This window comes from Siphateles boraxobius, unplaced genomic scaffold (genome assembly GCF_051911475.1).
Source record: "Siphateles boraxobius isolate OS27281-9 unplaced genomic scaffold, OSU_SipBor_1 130, whole genome shotgun sequence".
NCBI classification, from domain to species: Eukaryota; Metazoa; Chordata; class Actinopteri; order Cypriniformes; family Leuciscidae; genus Siphateles; species Siphateles boraxobius.
The window spans coordinates 5,621,660-5,643,107 of NW_027508734.1; the positions used below are offsets into that span (position 1 = coordinate 5,621,660).

The 21,448-nt window shown below is 38.3% G+C and overlaps 1 protein-coding gene across 8 annotated transcripts in view; it reads left to right on the plus strand.

Annotated features, from left to right (window-relative positions):
- Positions 1–18,406, plus strand: part of clcn3 (chloride channel 3) — a 77,829-nt gene extending 59,423 nt beyond the window's left edge. For 3 of the 8 annotated variants that reach the window (XM_077227539.1, XM_077227540.1, XM_077227541.1), the window contains 6 exons: positions 2,142–2,434; positions 4,945–5,131; positions 6,196–6,594; positions 9,701–9,917; positions 12,124–12,199; positions 15,833–18,406. In XM_077227539.1, the coding sequence (XP_077083654.1) occupies positions 2,142–2,434; positions 4,945–5,131; positions 6,196–6,594; positions 9,701–9,917; positions 12,124–12,199; positions 15,833–15,997 (1,337 nt within the window). In that variant the 3' untranslated portion in view covers positions 15,998–18,406. Of the gene's footprint in view, positions 1–2,141; positions 2,435–4,944; positions 5,132–6,195; positions 6,595–9,700; positions 9,918–12,123; positions 12,200–13,689; positions 14,400–15,832 lie in introns of those variants that run through there. The other 5 variants (XM_077227542.1, XM_077227543.1, XM_077227545.1 and 2 more) reach the window with 2 other exon arrangements.
- Positions 18,407–21,448: the final 3,042 nt, after the last annotated feature.

Consider the following 21,448-nt stretch of genomic DNA (forward strand, 5'->3'; position numbering starts at 1 on the left):
AGTATCGTTACAACCCTAATCATTTTTATAACATTACAGTTAATATTTTAAATTAGATTTTATTTGTATAATTTCTCCTCCTTTTAATTGTAGTTTAGGTTTATTAATTTTTATTCGTTTTTAAAATATAATTTTTTAGTTTTTCTTTTAATATTTTATTTCAAAAGAACAGCATTTATCAGAAATGGAAAGCTTTTGTAACATTATACACTACCATCCAAAAGTTTGAAGTCAGTAAGAATTTTTTTGTTTGGACAAAAATTAATTTATTTAGCAAGGATGAATTAAATTGATCAAAAGTGACAGTAAAAAAGTTTACAATGTTACAAAAGCTTGTTATGTTGTATCTTGTAATGTTAAAAAATAAAATAAATACAGCTTTTGATCATAGGAATAAATTACATTTTAAAACATTCACATAGAAAACGGTTATTTTAAATTGTAATAATATTTCACAATATTACTGTTTGTTTTGTATTTTTAGTCAAATAATTGCAGCCTTGGTGAGCACAAGAGACTTATTTAAAAAAATATTAAAAAACGCACCTATCCCAAACTTTTGAAAAGCGTTTTGTATTTAAGTTTTTTATTTCAAGTAATAACATTTGTTTTTTATTTAACGACTGATTAGCGTTTCTTCTGATCTTGGGATGAAATATGACGAGGGGCTGTTTGCATAAACCTCTGACACTAGTCTTACAAGTTAGACATCAATGTTTTTTCTTTAAATCTGTTGCATAAAAATGTAGATTAGCCTAATTTGATACCGAAAAGTAAGACTGACTGCCCATGACTAATGGCTAGTGGTCATACTATAACTTATGACACGGTCTTAACATAATGTCTATGCTTATGCAACCGGCCCCTGGACATGTTTTTTAGGCAAGTACCCGGTTTTTATTTCAAGTAATATATTTTTTTACCCATAGTTTTAGTTTTTTAGTTAACGATAATACCCCTGATTAGCGTTTCTTCCGGTCTTGGGGTGAAATATGATCTGGACATGTTTTTTAGGCATGTAGCCGGTAGGTGCTCGCAACACCGGTTTCATCACTTGCCCACCGCGGCACCGCAAAAAAAAAAAAAAGAAGTTATATTTAAAAATATTTAACGCAATTACGCAGTATCCGTTAAGTCTTGCCTATTACACACACACACGACCCACAGAAAAGACACACATCAATATCGAGTACTCTTTCGGGCTTGAACAAACCATAACACACACAAATTGGGCCAAAATGTCAGTTTTGTCGTGTGCCCTCATAAGAGCAGTCTTAAATGATTTAAATATAGTCTTAAATGAACGTCGAGCTTTGTGAGAACATGGGACGCGTGTCAAATCGCGTCTCTGTCAGCGGCAGCTGGTCTCAAAAGTGTCATTGATGTTAATCAAAGAACAAAGGTAAGAGAGTAAATGACTCACTCAGACCCAGATTTCGATTTCAACCCATGTTCTCAAGCAGTGAAAAATAGAGGACACTGACAACGCGCTGACAGACTGGACCGAGCAGGTAATATTTAATATGAAACAAAGTCTCAACTTTCAAATTTGGTCAGTCAAAGAAAATTAAACAATAAATAGGCCTACGGTTTTGTGGCTCTTTAATGTGTCGTGACAGATTGCCTCAGTTAAAGCCAAGTTCAAACCCACCGACGTTAATCTACTTCTGAGTGCTTTGTCAGACAAAAATGGTGGATTTTGATTGGTCAGATCGCATGTCAATCAAACTCCCTGCAACCGATGAATTGGCGCTCATTTAAAAGTGAAACTAAAGTGCACACTGCCGCACCAGCTTTTTATAAATGATGTAAAAAAAAAAAATTTGTTTCATTTTCAAATTAGCGCCAGTTCAGGGCACAATAACAAAACCGTTCTGCTCCTCACGGCCGCATCGTTATGCATGCCCGTGCAAACCCGCGCATTTTACGTTTGCCTTTAAATTAGCGATTTAAAAGCCCCCGTTGTCACACGTTGATTAACCGGTGGGAAAATATCATCACCGTCACATCCCTAGTACCCGGTTTTTATTTCAAATAATAAATTTTTTCCCCATAGTTTTAGTTTTTTAGTTAACGATAATACCCCTGATTAGCGTTTCTTCTGATCTTGGAGTGAAATGTGACCTGGACATGTTTTTTAGGCAAGTACCCGGTGTTGGAGGTGATCACAGTGGCGGCCATCACAGCTATCGTGGCGTTCCCGAACCCGTACACGCGCCAGAACACCAGCGAGCTGATCAAGGAGCTGTTCACGGACTGCGGGCCGCTGGAGTCGTCCCAGCTCTGCCAGTATCGCAGTCAGATGAACGGCAGCCAGGCGTATCCGCAGGGAGCGGACGCCACCACCACCCCGGGCGTGTACTCCGCCATGTGGCAGCTCAGCCTGGCACTCGTCTTCAAAATCATCATGACCATCTTCACCTTCGGCCTGAAGGTGAGAATACAGCGTTCGCCGCCTGCGTTCGTTTCGCTGGTTTAATACCCATGTACTTCATAGCATTTTCAATACCACAGCATTTCAAACTGAAACTTAATTAAACGACACGCTTATTTGAAGTATTTGCAAAACAAATGTACATTTAAGCCATGTTTCAGGGCTCTGAGTGCTACTGGTTTTGTTTTAAAATTGAATCTTTATTCTAAGAGAATCTTAGAGGAACCGAAATTTTTTCTAGACTAAAAGGAACTTAGAATTTACATATTCATTAGTTTTTGTAAATGTATTTTTTATGCAGTTTCCGTTTTATTTAAATTTTAAGAAAACACACACACAAAATAAAATTGACACGTTCTTAATTTTATGGCTATAACATTTTAATAAAATCTGTCATCTTATTATTTTTTAAATTTTTTGTTGTTTTATTTTTTTTATTTAATGGCCATAACATAAAAAAATATATTCTTTATTTATTTTATTTGTGCGTTTAACAGATCATAGATTTATTTTTAATACATTTTTACATTTTATGGCCGTAGAATGTATAAATGTGTATTTTATTTGTGTTTTAACATCTCAGATTTATATATTTAATTAATTTAAATTTTATAGCCATATTATTTAGGAAATACAAGTGTTTCTCTTATTTTATTTGTTTTTAACAGATGTTATCAATAAAGTCACACCAACTGTAATCGAACATTGTGTATCCACTTAAAAAAATATATGGTATTGCTAATAAAGACTTTACAGTAAAAAATTAAATTATTTATTTTTTACCCAAGTTACACAAAAATGTTTTTTTTTATACATCACTAATATTTACCAGTCCTTCTATATGGTGAAGGCAAGACTCATGAATATTAAATATGTGTACATGACATTTGCATATTAGGTCCAGTGTTTCCCCTAGAATTTTTTCCAGCAGCGGTGCTGTTACGTGCCCGAGGTTGTTACCAAGCCGCGCGTGGTGGGGTCCGGGGGCATGCACCCTGGAAGAGTTTTTTTTTTTTTTTTAACCCTTAAACCATGACTTCTGGCAAGTTTTGTGGATAGAAATGGACATTTTAAGAAAAACAAATATGACATACCATCAACTGATTCAAGGCATGATTATTGCAGCACGTACCTTGAACTGCAGTCACAAACAGAAACCTTAATTTTATAATTTTAGACAGGATTATTCATGTTTTTCTTTTGTGTTCATTTTCAGCTTGGTAGAAATTGTTTAGGGGAAAAATGAAACAGCACAACCCAGAAAAAGATTATTTACAATTTATTGAAAATTTTATGTTAATGGGAAAGGCCACACCCAATCTGTGAGCACTTAATTTTTCTGGGCTTTTTATAGAAGATCTCTAAGGCTCTTTGGTAATTTAATGATTGTGGGGGTATTTTTTGTTTTTGCAAGAAGTCTTATGCTCATCTAGCCTGCATTTATTTAATTTAAAAAAAAACTGAAAAAACAGTAGCCTAATATTGTGAAATATTATTACATGATGTTCTTTTTAACTTTTTATTAATCAAAGGATCTTTGAAAAAAAAGAAAAGAGCATCACATATCATATTAGAATGATTTCTGAAGGACACCAACAAGTTTAGTAGACTCATCTGAACAATTAAATATGATTTAACGTTAACTATCGGGACTATGAGCAGTAGGTGATACTTCCTCGTCCTCATGGAGAGCGCAGTTCGTACCGCTTTCTCCTTTCCACAAGCGCTTGCTCTCCCTTGGCGTCTGTCGTTGCTATGCAACCATGAACAGAGGCCCGCTTGGGAAAAAGAGCGCGCCGGCCGCATTTGAAATAATGAATTTGCACGCGCAAAAAACGCGCCATGTGAACGGCCCCTTATGGCAACGTGACATTAGCCTAATCGAAAATATTTCCATATGTGGCTCTTTCCTCCTTGTTTACAAGTGGATTCAGAGCCACCGCATGCAGCGCCGCCGGTCGCCATGTCTCAGTGTTTTTAGGTGTGTAAGTGAATGAAGAGAATGTCGTGATATTACTGATCATGGAAAGATTTTACAGCGGCGCTGCGCCGCTGCTGAATACATTGTAGGGGAAACACTGAGGTCCAACTGATTTGCCACAAAGCAGAATTTCGAATCCTACTAATTGCTCTTGGAAATGTGATCGGCCGCTTTAAGAAGCCTTCAAAGCACTGTGAACGTGACCAAATTAATATTCAAGTAGTGAGAATTGCTGTTGCTCCATTTACACAACAACTTTGAGTGGGTGTTACCACAAAGTATCAACAGTTGTAATTATAACACTCCTTTTCACATTACAGTATTAAGAACATGATGTTTATATGTTGCAATAGTAAGCACAGAAAATGTGCTTAATTGTCATTAAAATAATGTTGCACAAAATTGGTCCTAAAACAGGCTTCACTACTGTAATATCATTTTCAACATAACAATAAAAGAAATGTAATCAAGCAGCCTGACACTTAGACCTTATATTTGGTTCACCGCTGTGTGTATGTGTTGTGCCCAGGTGCCGTCGGGTCTGTTCATCCCCAGTATGGCCATCGGTGCGATCGCTGGGAGGATCGTAGGCATCGCTGTGGAGCAGTTGGCGTACTATCACCACGACTGGTTCCTCTTTCGAGAGTGGTGTGAAGTGGGCGCCGACTGCATCACTCCGGGACTTTACGCCATGGTGGGCGCAGCGGCCTGTCTGGGTGTGTATGCATGCAGGCATCTGAGCTTTCTGTGTGTCTTTAGTAGGGTTGGGAATTGAAATCGATTCCCTACTTGAGGTCAGGAATCGGATACTTGTTGTAAACATTTTATCGGTTCCTTTGTGAGCATTTCAATATAACTTTTATGTGATGCAGGCATGTGTAACTCTTAAAGTGACAGCAGCCTAATATTAACTCTATAATAACACTAATCAAACAACAAAAGACAAAGAGAAAATTCACTCGTTGTTGACTGAATAACTTTTGTAACTATATTTGTAATGTATATTTTATTTATGAAGTGCAGTGTTATTTTACATTTGATTACAGTTTTTGTACCTGAATTTTTTCAGTTGTATCTTTGTTCAGTTGTATCTATTTGTTACGATTTGCTTATTTTTTATTTGTTCTTTTTTAATTACGAGTGTTTATCGTCTTTAATAATGCTTTACATTTTATATTAGTAAGGCTAGTTGTTTTTTAATGGTATTTTTTAAACCACAGGCAAAAGGTCCTTGCACACTTGGTCCAAAATTTTCGCACGTTAAAAAATAAATTGACCTTACGTTTACGCACTGCCTCCGAAACTTTCGTCCGTCATAAAAAAATTCGGATCGGGTTCGATTTTCTGCGTTTTTCTCATCCGTAGCAAGCATTTTGAGAGGTGTTTTGACAATTCAGAGCCAACGAATGACGAATATGCAAAAACGCATATGAAAATTTCAGAATCAGTCAAGGACCTTAAGTGTTTTTTAGCCTGTGGATTTTTGTTCATGATATTCAGCTACAATTAAATTTTTTGCAACAGAACCAAATGTGAATTATATCAACAAAAAAAATTCTTTTTATTTTTTTGCCTTATTGGAATCGAAATTCGGAATCGATAAGAATTGGCATCGAAATTTGGAATCGATAAGAATTGGAATCGAAATTTGGAATCGATACGAATTGGAATTGAAATTTGAAATCGATAAGCAGAATCGAAATAGGAATAGGAATCGTTAAAATTCAATCAATACCCAACCCTAGTGTTTTGCAGTCTGCCTAACCTGTGTGCGATGTAGGTGGCGTGACCCGTATGACGGTGTCTCTGGTGGTCATCGTGTTCGAACTGACGGGCGGCCTGGAATACATCGTTCCTCTCATGGCGGCGGTGATGACCAGCAAATGGGTGGGCGATGCGTTCGGCAGAGAGGGGATCTACGAAGCCCACATCCGCCTGAACGGATACCCCTTCCTAGACGCTAAGGAAGAGTTCACACACACCACGCTGGCGCGGGAAGTGATGCGTCCGCGGCGTAGCGACCCGCCGCTAGCAGTGCTGACGCAGGACGACATGACTCTCGCCGAGCTGCAGGCCATCATCTCCGAAACCAATTACAACGGCTTCCCCGTCATCGTCTCCAAAGAGTCGCAGAGGCTGGTGGGCTTCGCTCTGCGCAGGGATATAACCATCGCCATAGGTAACAGGAACACATGCACAATCATGAATGCTTTCAGCTCTTAAATGCTAGGCTGCTTGATTGCAGTTTCTCACATTTCTTTTTTTTTTTTTTTTTGAATGAAAATAGGGCTGCACGATTAATCGCACTGAAACACACTCGATTTTGGCAAAGGCTGCGATTTTATTGTATGCGCAGTTTATTGATCGGTAGTAAATGCTCCATCTGAACAACAGAGGGCGTCTCACAGACACACACACACACACCACATATCCCTCTGCACACTAGAGGCGTCTCTCACACACACACACATATACCACATATCCCTATGAACACCAGAGGGCGTCTCAAACACACACACACTACATTTCCCTCTGAACACCAGAGGTCGTCTCACACACACACACACATATCCCTCTGAACACCAGAGGGCGTCTCACACACACAAACACACACACACCCCATATCCTTCTAAACACCAGAGGGCGTCTCACACACACACACACCCCATATCCCTCTGAACACCAGAGGGCGTCTCACACACACACAATACCCATATCCCTCTGAACCCTTGAGGGCGTCTCAAGCACACACACACACACACACCCCATATCCCTCTGAACACCAGAGGGCGTCTCACACACACACAACCCATATCCCTCTGAACCCTAGAGGGCGTCTCACACACACACACACACAACCCATATCCCTCTGAACACCAGAGGGCGTCTCACACACACACAACCCATATCCCTCTGAACACCAGAGGGCGTCTCACACACACACACACACAACCCATATCCCTCTGAACACCAGAGGGCGTCTCACACACACACAACCCATATCCCTCTGAACACCAGAGGGCGTCTCACACACACACACACACACATACCCCAAATCCCTCTGAACACCAGAGGGCATCTCACACACACACAACCCATATCCCTCTGAACCCTAGAGGGCGTCTCACACACACACACAATACCCATATCCCTCTGAACCCTAGAGGGCGTCTCACACACACACACACACACCCTATATCCCTCTGAACACCAGAGGGCGTCTCACACAAACACAACCCATATCCCTCTGAACACCAGAGGGCGTCTCACACACACACAACCCATATCCCTCTGAACACCAGAGGGCGTCTCACACACACACACACACACACACATACCCCAAATCCCTCTGAACACCAGAGGGCATCTCACACACACACAACCCATATCCCTCTGAACACCAGAGGGCATCTCACACACACACAACCCATATCCCTCTGAACCCTAGAGGGCGTCTCACACACACACACAATACCCATATCCCTCTGAACCCTAGAGGGCGTCTCACACACACACACACACACCCTATATCCCTCTGAACACCAGAGGGCGTCTCACACAAACACAACCCATATCCCTCTGAACACCAGAGGGCGTCTCACACACACACAACCCATATCCCTCTGAACACCAGAGGGCGTCTCACACACACACACACACACACACATACCCCAAATCCCTCTGAACACCAGAGGGCATCTCACACACACACAACCCATATCCCTCTGAACACCAGAGGGCGTCTCACACACACACAACCCATATCCCTCTGAACACCAGAGGGCGTCTCACACACAAACACACACACACACCATATCCCTCTGAACACCAGAGGGCATCTCACACACACACAACCCATATCCCTCTGAACACCAGAGGGCGTCTCACACACAAACACACACACACACCATATCCCTCTGAACACCAAAGGGCGTCTCACACACACACACCCCCCATATCCCTCTGAACACCAGAGGGCGTCTCACACACACACACCCCCCATATCCCTCTGAACACCAGAGGGCGTCGCACACATGAACGATTCTCATGTTTGGAGAGATGTTTGACGCGTGTTGCTTTTTCAAATGCAGGTTATAAGTGACTCAAACTCACAGTGTTTCAGAAGGAGCAGCGTTTACAGAGCCGATCATCAATCACAAGATGCGCATACAAAATTAATTGCAGCCTTTGCGATTTAAAAATCGCGATAAGCCAACTCGATTTAAGTGCGATTACATGTAAATTGCGATAAATCGTGCAGCCCTAATTAAAAATTATATTAAAGTATATTATAATTTACTGTATAACGCAGAACTTGTCAAATTTGTGATGAATAAATAAAAAGCAGGTCAGTACATTTTAATCAAATAGTGATATACTAGTGTCTGTGAATATTAAACCGCAGAAAGACTATTTAAATATGAATCCTGGATGTTCTGCGTGAATGGCATGGTTTAATTTCCAACACACACGCGCACACACACACACACACACAGACACACACACACACACACACACACACACACACACACACACACACACACAGAAGCACACAGTGTTCTTTTAGAAGCCTAACATTGTGCAGGAATTTCTCCCATCTAGCGGTGAAATTGTATTTTGCATTCAAAAGAATTGTGCTCTCCAGCGCCTCGCTTTTTCAAATGCGTGTTGCATCTACGGAAGCTGTTATGTACCAAAAAGCTATGACAGGATGTCTCCTAATAGCACTTTGTCGAGTTTTCCTTCGGGTGAACAGGTTTGTTATTTCAAACAAACTGCAACTTGACACAACGAACAAACGAATGTTAAAGTATGAATTACTGACTGACTTGCCGGAGCCGTGAAGCGCCTCTCACCGCTCTGACCCTCCGTTTCTGCTGCTTTCAGTCACGTGACGCTGGCTCTGAACGAAAACGCGTTGTGGAAACGTGTTGGCCTAGTACTTTTTTACCCTCTCTGCTATTATAGTTTTTCAAGATGGCGGAGCGACATGGAAGCCTCCGTGGACCTACCCGTCACATGTATATAAAGATAATAAATTCTTCGTTTAAAAGGATAAGTCAGATAATTGGCAGAGGTATTGGTACACTATGAGGACATATTTATGAATAAAAATATTGTTTTTAGATAACAAAATACCTAAAAAACTACACATTGTCTCTTTAAGTTCAGGTTCAGGGTTAGCATCTAGTAAGTGTCTTTACTACAAGTATGTTCATGTGAAACAGCACTGTAAAATAATTGCTGCCAGATGACATGAAATATGTTGTTTCTTCTCTTTCCAGAAAACACCCGCCGTAAGCAGGAGGGAATAATGCTGAACTCGCGGATCTATTTTACCCAGCATGCCCCAACCCTCCCCGCAGACAGTCCGCGGCCGCTGAAGCTGCGCAGTATTTTAGACATGAGCCCCTTCACCGTCACCGACCACACGCCGATGGAGATTGTGGTGGACATCTTCCGCAAGCTCGGCCTGCGCCAGTGTCTTGTGACGCACAACGGGTGAGTGACCTCGGCACACTGAGTCTCTCTCCTCCTCCTGTGCTGTCTTTCAAATGGAGTAAACTAACATATGTCCCGTCAGCAGACACACACACACACACACACACACACATCTTCTGCTGATGGGATTCATGGTGTCATTCATCTAGGAACTTACACACTTTTCACACTCGCGCTGCTGCGGTCCTGACAGTATCTAAACGTGGGGATGCACAAATAAGTAGCATTTTCTTTTTCTTTTTTAAGTTTTTTTTTTCGTTTAAGTTTATTAACAAGTGTGTCATTAGATTAGATTGACAATCTATAAGTATAAACACAATTAGAGTTCGATGAGAAGTTTGGAATAATTGTTTTTTTTTATGCTCACCAAGTTAAGATTTGCATCACAGGAATAAATTATATTGTAAAAATATTAAAATACCAAACATTCATTTTGAATTGTAATAATATTTGACAATTTTTTTACGGTTTTATTTTATTTTTGATCAGATAAATGCAACCTTGGTGAGCTTAAGTCTTCTTCCAAAAACATTTTTAAAAATTAAGTATTCAACACTTTTAAACAATAATGTATTCCATAAATCAGTTTTAAATCTGTGATTTAGCAATTTATTTATGCCATTATCCAAAATGGCTACTGTGACTTTTTTCTTTTATATGTTTGTATGCATGTATGTATGTATATATATATATATATTAGTGCTGTCAAATCGATTAATCGCATCCAGCTTAAAATTTTGTAAATATGTGTGTATATATACATATATATATATATATGTGTGTGTGTGTGTGTGTGTGTGTGTGTGTGTGTGTGTGTGTGTGTGTGTTTATATCATATATTTACAGACTTTTATGTGAGATGCAATTAATCGTGATTAATTTGACAGCACTTTTTTTTTGCTATACATATATATATATATATATATATATATATATATATATATATATATATATATATATATATATATATATATACTTAGCAAATACGAAGATATATATTCAGATATGTATTGAATATTGTCAAAGGTTAAAAAATACAGTCTTTCCTTTAATGCACACTAAAATAATTCGTCAGATAAGTTTTTGTTACAGTCCTGAAAAACTAGTAAGGTATAAACATAATCATATTTTGCGTGTCATGTTTATGTGTGTTTAAAGCGTGAGTTTCTCCTCATTGCAGCTAGAGGGAGTTTTAAGCTGAAAGGGACTCAAATAAAGCAGTTCCTCCACAGAGATCCCGGAAAATGCTCAGGAAGCGCAAACAGTTTCCCACCAACAACAAAATAAAAGCTAAACAAATCGCAGAGGAAAAGCTCTGTTAGCAAGATGCAGAACCAGACCGTTCAAATGCTTTTGCAGCCAAAAATGCACCTGATAATAATAATAATTGCACTGGCTTTAATGCAAAATACAACTGTCCAATAGTTTATACTTTGCATTAAAGCTAGCAATATAAGTTATTCATCAACACTTAAAGCAAAACGCCCTGAAACTTGTCATACGTCTGCATTGTTTCATGTAAAACTCTTGTACACATTAGCGATACACCAAAATCTGAAATAAGTAATAATCAATACTCAATTAGTAATTAATAATCAATACTCAAATAATACTGTATTGTATGTAAACACTTAAATTGCACGAGGCCGTTTTTTTTTTCATCCGTTTTTTAATTATATAATTCTCTCCAATCTCCACTCCGTTGTTGAAATGTATACATTTAAACATAGGCTATAATAACTCTATTAATGACAGATTTATTCAAACATACATTACATAATGAAGACGACAGGTTTAGTAAACTTTGTACGGCAAAAAGATGCACTGACTGAGTCGAAGACCTTATTCTGAGTTACAGATAACGGTACCATCTCCAGGAAAAAATAATAATCCGACTGCAGAAACCATTGAGTAATTTTTGCTCCTGTACGGTAAAGTCAATAAAGTTGCTCTCTTAATCCTTAATTAATCATTTTTATTTCACACACATGGTGGCGGCTAATATTTGTCATTTACATTACATTCAGTTCATTTGTTTAATTGCTTTGTTTAATTGCAGATTATTTTGATGATCTCAGTAATTTTCTGTTGATATTGCTTCTGTTGTCTTGTTACTCTTATGTTGTTGTTGTTTTTATTTGTTTGTACTTAAGTTGTCGGTGTAATTTTTGTTGCTAAGTGATGGTCGTCACGGTGTGTGTTGCAGGATTGTATTGGGCATCATCACAAAGAAGAATATTTTAGAACATCTGGAAGAGCTCAAGCAGCACGTGGAGCCCTTGGTGATTAGCCCCGCCCACTTCACATGTTAGACTCCGCCTCTTAGGAGGGACGCATGAAACTTGAGTGAAAAGAAAGACAGTTCTGAGTGGTTGCCCTAAAATAAGTCCCAATCTCAGCTAGTTATAGATTAATACAATTTTATGTTGTTGCATTCAAGTTGGCTAAATGTTTTCTCATGTCTATTCACTTTCACTGATGTCTGCCAGAGGTTTTATACCACATAACTCTGAAATCAGTCTCATTTTGAAATTAAATGCACAAACGTTATTGTGCGACAAAACTTGAACAGCAATCCTCTCAGGGTGGTGGAACTGTCCTACATGCGGGGTCCAAAACTAACTAAATTAAGTTGCTCGCTGGTGTCACTTAAAAAAAAAAAAGGATCATCAAAAGGCTTATTGAAGCCAAAATAAAGCCTGTGTTTATGTGGAATAGGATATTCAATGATTTTTTTTTTTTTACAATGGGACTTTTTTTTTCATAAATACTTGGTGTTGAGGTTTTTTTCAAGATTACCAAGATCCTTTGCACCAATTAATTTGCGACCAGTAACTTTCTCTGTATTAAAGTTAAATAGGGTCACCATTCATTTCACGTTAATGTCATTATATTTTTAAACAACGGTGACCTAAGTGAAGTTAGTATACGGCCTCATTTACATTACATGGTTCAAGTGACCCAATTCCGACTTTTTTTTATCATTTCTGGCACTGATCCGATATTACCTACAAACGTATAAGCGGGAAAAAAGCACATGGATTCTGATTTTCTCAGATCAGTTTCAGGCCTCATTCATATTTGGATTTAAATGTGATATGAATCAGATACGTGCATTTGCGTCTGCCATGTAAGCGTGCAGATCGGATATTCCCCTGGTGAGGAATGATGTCACAATGGAGGATAAAGACTCCAGCCACTGTTTTGCTGACCTTTAAAGATGGCGCGGAAAGCAAAAGCTTGTATTATTTCGTCTGCATCCATTGTAAATCGTGCCGTTTTTACTTCCTTTTCGGCCTTTTCCGGGTCAGTACGTCTACCTTGGGTTTTTCGCCAAGTTTAAAGTCTAAATGCAGATATCATATATGGGCCGCTTTTAAAAGATGTAAAAAAAAGAGGATCTAGTCTACGAATCGGAATTGGGCATCAAGACCTGCAGTGTAAAACGCGGCCTGAAACACCGTGATCTGTTACATTTTGGACCCTGCTTCCAGGACGTTCTTCCTCTGCAGACGTCACGTCTCTTGTAAGACTTGCTTTCACACAGATTGTTGCTCCTGCCAGCGAGGAAGAGTAGTCTGTCACATTAGAAATGCACCTTTATGTAGTAGACCTCCCCTTTCAGTTCTGCATTGTGCACGTGTACTCACTAAGCACATCCAATACACATGCCGTGATGTCCTTCATCTAAATTTGATTTCTGTTTGTTTTCCTTTTTGCTTATTGCTAAATTCCTCCCGGGGTCGCCTGGTCTGCGTCCGCTGGGCTACAGATCGATGACATCTGACCCCTCGCGCAGCTCCGCCCCTACACGATCGGCGAGTAACTGTCGTGTGTAGCGGACGATTTTCTCGTTCACCAGCATTTATTATCTCTTCATCTTTGTAGTCACAGTAGCTGTTACTAGGATGCTGTGTCATTACCATGTGACTCCCGAATCTTAGCACTTCCTGTAGTATGTAGTTAGCAGTACCTGTCCCCTAAACCAAAAGTCCTCACCTGTCTCAAGTCACACCCTGTCCTCTTTCAGTTGTCTGATTTTCACTTTCTTCCTGTCCGCAGACATTTCACAAGCATTTCAGAAAGGTTTGACAATCGTTTCACGAGCGTTTTACACCTCTAGTTTGGATGGATTCTCGCATTTCCGGCTCTCGTCAAAATTGTCACACCTTTTATCTGTGATACAATCTGTCATCAAGCTTAATTTGCTTTTTTCGAAAGCAAAATCAAGAGCGTATTTAAAGTAAAATGAACATTCACATTTCAAAAGTTTATCAAGAGAAATTAGTGTTTGGGTACAGATACCGTATCCATCTGGAGAAGAAAAAAACAGCGTTGGAGGTAAAGCGTTACAAATAACATGTTACATAATCACAATATGTGACTAGCAGCCTGTTACTTCTAAAAGTATTGAGTTATTTTTTTGAATTCACACTTTTTATGCACTTATACACTAATAAACATGCAAAAACAGTGGAAAAGTAACAATGTGGTGTAGTTAATTGTTTACATGTAGTAATTTGTTTTAATATTTTGAGTAACGTAACACGCACTGTAATGCGGTAATGTCACTGTCTTTTGAACGCCTATGTTTCAAAAGTTTATCAAGAGAAATTAGTGTTTGTTCACAGACACCTTATTCGTTTAGAAAAACAGCATTGCAGGTAAAGCGTAACAAATCACACGTTACGTAATCACATTGTTTTAGAAGTAACTGACTGTTAGGTACGCAAAGTATTGAACATTATAGAGTAAATTATAAAAAGTAACAAGTTACTTTTATACACATTTACACCACTAAATATAAATATACAAAAGCAGTGGAAAAGTACCAATGTAGTGTAAATATTCGTTTTAAATACTTTTTAGTAATGTTTACATTTTGTAATGTTTTTAATACTTTGAGAAACGTAACACCGACTGTAATGCAGTAATGTCACTTTGAACGCCTATATTTCAAAAGAGAAATCAGTGTTTGGGTACAGACACCTTATTCGTTTAGAAAAACCGTTGCAGGTAAAGCGTTACAAATAACGTTACATAATCACATAGAAGTAACAGGCTGTTAATTACACAAAATATTGCGTTACTTTTTTAAATTTACACTATAAAGTCCAAGCTATTTTTAAATGCTTTTACATAATTCATTACTTTATTAAAAAAAGCAATTCATTACAAGAACACTTATTTTTTCTTAAGTAATACTTTTGTAGGAGTATTGTAACACCGACTGTAATGTAGTGACATTGAACACGACACTTTGTCTTTGCTGCAAATGAGTGACCTAACACTACAAAACTGATTTATTTACTAATATTATTATGTATTATTATTATTATGAATAACATGATGTAACACAAAACTAGAAAAGCCATATTGCAATAGTACTCTTCAAGTGACGTTCCCCAACACTGTGAACTAATAAAAGTGCACGATATCTGTGCATCCTTTAAACATGCTCTTGAATTTGTGTTGGAAAATTAACTTCACTTTCTTGTTCACCAAGGCCAGAGTGTGTGGATGAGATGGAGACGTTCACTCACTCTGTTTCACTTCTGTTTCGCAACACTTGCTTCTCACTGTGTAGGTGCTGTCGGCTCATAGAAATAACGTAGCGTTTCCTGCCCTGAGTAACACGGCATAATCTTCCACACTCTCTGCCCTTCTTCAGACCAGAGACTGTCAGCTGTCTGTTGCCAAGACTGAGCCTGGACTCCTCACAAATTACAGCAAAGATTTGATTCTGGGTCAGAACGCCAATTCAAGCCGTCTCTGAGAATAGAGTTGTACAAAAATCTCATTGGGACCTTCCTGCAAAACTTGGCAACAGAAAAAGATGTCAGTGCTCTCCGCACTTGTCAAAAAAATGCACATGGTAAATTTCTCTACCTCTTTCTGTCTCTCTTTTTTTGTAGGCGCCTCCTTGGTGTTATTACAAAAAAAGATATCCTCCGTCACATGGCCCAGATGGCAAACCAAGATCCCGAGTCCATAATGTTCAACTAGCATCCTCCTCTTCCCGAAATGAGGAAGATGAGAGTGAAGAGGAGGTCCGGCTACTGGACAATTCATCCCTCTGACCACACGCCCCCCATGGTTCCCTAAACCGCCCCGGTAAACACTAAAAACACTCTGCCAGTGGGACCCGAACCTGGTCACATCCTCTGGTTACTTGCACAAGACTCCAGAAGGAGACTTTCGAGGACGCCGCTTGGGAGATTTTTGGGTCTCGGAGGAACTTTCTTTAAACGCTAACACTAACTCTCACACGCGCATGCAAAAAAAACATCCACCCGCGGTCAAGACACCTTAACTCCCGCCTTCGGGTCCTGCTTATTTGACCTCTTAGCCTCCAGCCTGAGAAAACGTGTCCTAATGAGGTGAAAGGTCAAGATGAACCGCTCGAAATGCGAGGAGGGACCTTCACCGCCGGGACCCCTCACCAAAACACCCCAAAATGGACTCTATAACATTGTTTACTTGTAGTGTGTGTGTGTGTGTGTGTGTGTGGGAGAGATCCGGCAAAGAGATCGTGTTTGAACGCACCACAACATTCCAATCGGGATCTGATGCTGTGAAGCCGAAGAGATGTTCAGCGTCCCGTACGCGTGGATACGTCGCCAATGCAAGTGTGTTCAATATTGCGAGATGATCAAAAATACAAACGTAGGTTTTGCGCTACCTAGTGAAAGGACGTTGGAGGAGAACAGGGTGAAACTCGTCTTCATTAATCGTCTTCATCCTCGACACTACGACGGCCAGTCTGAAGTGCAATGGGACTGTGGTTCATGAGCCAACCAAGGTCTTTGAGTGCCCACGCTTTATGAAGTTTTGTGCTTTTGGTTACTGGGAATGAAAAACAAAGACTTTTCTTTTACAGCTGCTATCCTGGCTACTATATTTAAATGTATTTCGCAACTAACTCTTAATAGTTTGAAAATAAAAAATGTGACTTGACCAACTGTTTTTTTTTTAAAGTTTGCAAACAAGCATAAATGTTCAAATTGGTAAATGTTGGCTCCAGTGCAGTTAGAAAAATCACTATTCTCTGTATGTTCATATTTCATTATTGTGATTATAATGGTCTCTACTGCTGTTCATCCTTTCATAGCTAATCAAATGTTTGAAGGCCTTGAAATTAAACGATAAAATCACAAATTCTATATATATATATATAATTTGACGGCCAAGAAAAGGCTAAATTATAAATCTCAGAAATGACCAGGTCGTATTTCTATTGAAGCTTGTTTCTGCCACTGAATAAAAAATATAAAGGTAATTCTGAGTTTTTAATCTCACAATTCGACCTTATTTCTCTCGCAATTGTAAGTTTACATCTCGTAAATCCGCCCTTTTTTCCTCGTAATTTTGACTTTTTTTCTCAGAATTGCGACTTTATGGAGATTAGTTGCAATTACCTTTTTTTTATTATTATTAGTCTGTGGTGAAAACAAGCCTCCATATATTTCATCCCAAAATGAAAAAGATGCATTTTGCATAAAAACAATGAAGCCTGTTTTAAGACCATTAACAATTTGCAGTTTGATCAATTTTCATGACTGTAAAGCATATTTTACCCGCATATTTTCTTCACTGTAGTGCAAGAAAATCTCGTTCTTATTTCTGAAATCAAAATAACCATCTGAACATTGATTTGTGCATAAATTGTGTAAATTAATTGTCTCTAATGTCTCCAAATTGCCAATGTCAAAATCCGTATGACATAAGTGGTCCAAAAAGCAGGCTTCATTATGGCTAAATATTTTTTCTTCCAATTTTGGAATGATTTGGAATTTTTTTTGTTTAATCTTTTTTGTATTGAAAATATAAAACATGTAAATACAGGCTACTTCTAAACCAACTGGAATGTTTTTGGAGATGCCAAACCCTTCAGATTCGGGTACGACTACACAGTTTCTTATTGGCACTGGAAAAGCGATGATGATGAGATGTGACTGTTAGGAATCAAGCTCTAGCTCATGTGTGATAACTGCTGTTGGCTCCTCCAGTTTGTTTTTGTTTTTCAGGAAATACATGGCACAGTTTTGGCAAATTTGACTCTTGTGGTAACCATTTGCTGTGCCCCGTTCTCTGTCAAACTGCATATTCTAACCTACCAGTTGCACTACATCATCTGTTTTCCTGAAATGACATTTTTAAATTGCATATTAGCATGTCATTTTTCCAAAACAAGGCCGAAGTGTTGTCTTGTTACAGATTTGGTGAAGTTATGTCTTTTGCTTTCGTCTCATGGTGACCCTTCCCCTCTGATTGATGTGATGGGTGTGGGCGGGGCCTCTGTGTTCGCATTAACCCTTGATGTTCCTCTGTTAATCAATGAAGAAAACAAGTTGTTCTATATTGATCTCATTTTTTTAATTTATACTAGTGCTAGAGTTGTACAATATGGACAATTTTACGTATGATTGATGGTTTGATTGTACATTAAAAGACAAATATGTAAAGATTAAATTGTTTTAAATGAAGTATATCCTGTGTTTGCACTGCATTGCTTTCTCACTGCGTGAGGCGATGATGACGGACCTCGATGAATCAAAGTTGAATATTCCAGTCAGGGAGTATGAAATCCATCAGCTTCAACGTTCATTTAATGAGATGTCATAAGTTAAATTTGCTTTTGTAATGTTTTACATAACATATTTGATTAGAGACTATAGTTTGCTCAGATGCAGATGGGGAGTGTTTCAGAAACATGTTTGAAAGTTCATTTTGATTATGATGATGATGACAGTGGCAAAGAAAAGGTGATGTTTCATTTAATAATTAAAACTACTTATTTGTCGAAATACTCGATTCTGATTGGCTGGAATGTGTGCAATAACACCGTTTAGTGCACACAGGTAGTTAATCGAATCACAGTTATATTGATGCGCTGTTTTCGAGCTTTCGATACAAAAGCTTTAACGCTCATCCGTGACTTTTAATAATAATATAAGTTTCACTGCTGAACCTCTACATTTTATTTCTCAGCAACGAGGGGGTTACATCGCCATTTTGAAACTCAAAGCTTCGTTGTAAATAGACGATAAACAGAAGCAGGTACGAATCTCTCTCTCTCTCTCTCTCTCTCTCTCTCTCTCTATATATATATATATATATATATATATATATATATATATTCCGCCATCATTCATTCAACTAAATGTAATCTTACGCACTATCTCTGTGCAGGCAGAATGCTAGATCTAACAAGCCTGACGAAAATAACCGTTAATTTTACCTTTCCGGTCCAATATTGCGCTGCAAACATCAATAACAGTTAAAAGTTGTCAATGCTGCCAAATTACCATGGCATAAACAGGATAATCCATGGTTAGCTTTGCATTAAACGATTTTAATGCACTTCACGGAGGCAAAGACACTCCTAAGAATTGTGCTTCCATTTAGCACCCACATGAGTAATTAATTAGTCTACTAGTAGTATATTAATATAAAAAGCATCAGCATGCCTGTATTATAGAGGTAATTAAACCTTACTTGTAAAAAGAAATATTGGACTATGTGCATGTTTGGGGCAACTGTATGGTCTCTATGGACATGCAAGTGGTAACATAAAAGGGAAATTTTGCACATAATTTGAATAGTAATCTGTAAGGAAAGTTCCTCATAATCCACGTATAAGTGATGCATGTGCACAGCACTGAGAGGTTGTACGCACTGGGAACACATGTATGGTTTCTCCTGTGGTTGCACAGGTCATTAGCAGCAGCGCCAGACTTTCCTGCCTGGGGACACAGTGACTCAGTTCACACGCACACACACACACACACACACATTAAAACTACAATGCGAGAGAACTGCGTAAAGGTTTCGAAGGGGGAAAGCACTGTGATGAGACACAAAAGCATAACGTTTTTAACTGGTTTCTGTTCTGTTTGAGTACTGTTTACTTTTAAGATCATGCAGCTCATTTTAATTCTCATTACAGAATGGATATTATGAAAATCTCAGATTCTCATCTTGAATATGAATGAACAAATTGAACTACTTTGTCAAACTGAATAGTAAACTTTCACCTTTAATGGATTGCATTCCTAAGCCTTATAAAATGTTGTATGTATGTTTACTTGCATGTGGTGTCTGTTTTCCAGGAAATGCAAATTTATAATTTTTCATAAAGCAGAGGTGGTGTGAAAGCTATTTTTTAACTAAGCGAAATACACATTCATATTTATTTGTGAATTAGATTTGCAATTCATTGAAATGAAAGTAAAGTATAGACAGTCATAATTTATAATAATCAGCTTTCATTTGATGATTGTATAAAACAAAACATCTCTCCGATGTTTGTTTTAAATGCATCTGTGGTAATCAACTGATAATTTTCTTGTGAATTTTCATTGTGTGTGTGTGTGTGTGTGTGTGTGTGTGTGTGTGTGTGTGTGTGTGTGTGTGTGTGTGTGTGTGTGTGTGTGTGTGTGTGTGTAGAGTTGACTAAGTTTGAAACCTGTGTCATTTTCCACATTGTGTACAAAGGGACTTTTCCCGTGTGTATTTGTCCCTGTTCCCAGAGGAAACCTCTTTCACTCGTCTCGCATTTAAAGGCCTTCATTTGAATGGGTTTCTCAGAAGAGCTTTCAGCCTCTTTTCATCTGCAAATGTTTTGCTCTCTGAACATGTAAATGGTTCATCGCAGTGTTTTTGCAGATGGAAATGTTACCACATGCAACCATGCTGTCTTTCTAAACTAACTTGTTTAACCCTTCAAGGTTAAAAGATTCAAATCAGTTTCAAAGATAAATACAAATCCTGCCCTAATTAAAAGAAAACAAGTTGACAAAAAGATTAAAATAATATTTGGTAATAAAATAGTATAACAAGATATTTTAGCTATTTTTTTGTAGGCCTGCCATTTTTGACTGGGAACACTACACGTGTGACTTTGTGCCATACTAAATAAAAGCATTAAAAAAAAACTATAACACTTGTCAGGTCAAAAATGGCGGCCTGCTAAAAAAATTGCTTATAAATCCCTCACTATGCTAACTTATCACCAAATATTAGATGATCTTATTGTCAACTTGTTTTTTTTATACACAATTTTGTGAAGGCTGATCATTTTTAACCGGGGACACCACAGGTGTTACAATGTGGGGAAAAACGCTCAAAAACTATAAAAAAAAATTGGGAAGTTGTTAGACTCTGGGTGAGTAAAGTCAGTAAATTTTAGTCCAATGCAATAACATTCACAAGCTTTTTCAGGAACGGGAAAATTCTCTCCGGGTCAAAATGACCCGAACACAACATGGTATTAGTGAAGGCAAGTTTATAACATTTAAATGACCTGACGTCAGAATGTGTTTAGAGGTGGGCCTTTTTTTAAATGCTAATGGTTAGCGAAATCTTTACCACATTTAGATAAAAAGAAAGCCATCTGTTAGCATTTGCTTGCTTGTAGGCATTCAGTTTGAGAAGTTCCAGGAGAAATCGTGTTTTGTGTGTCCATGCTTACCTTGACTCGTCGCTTTTAAAGAGGGTTTGGTTTGGTACTGTGTCGTCAGTGTTTGATT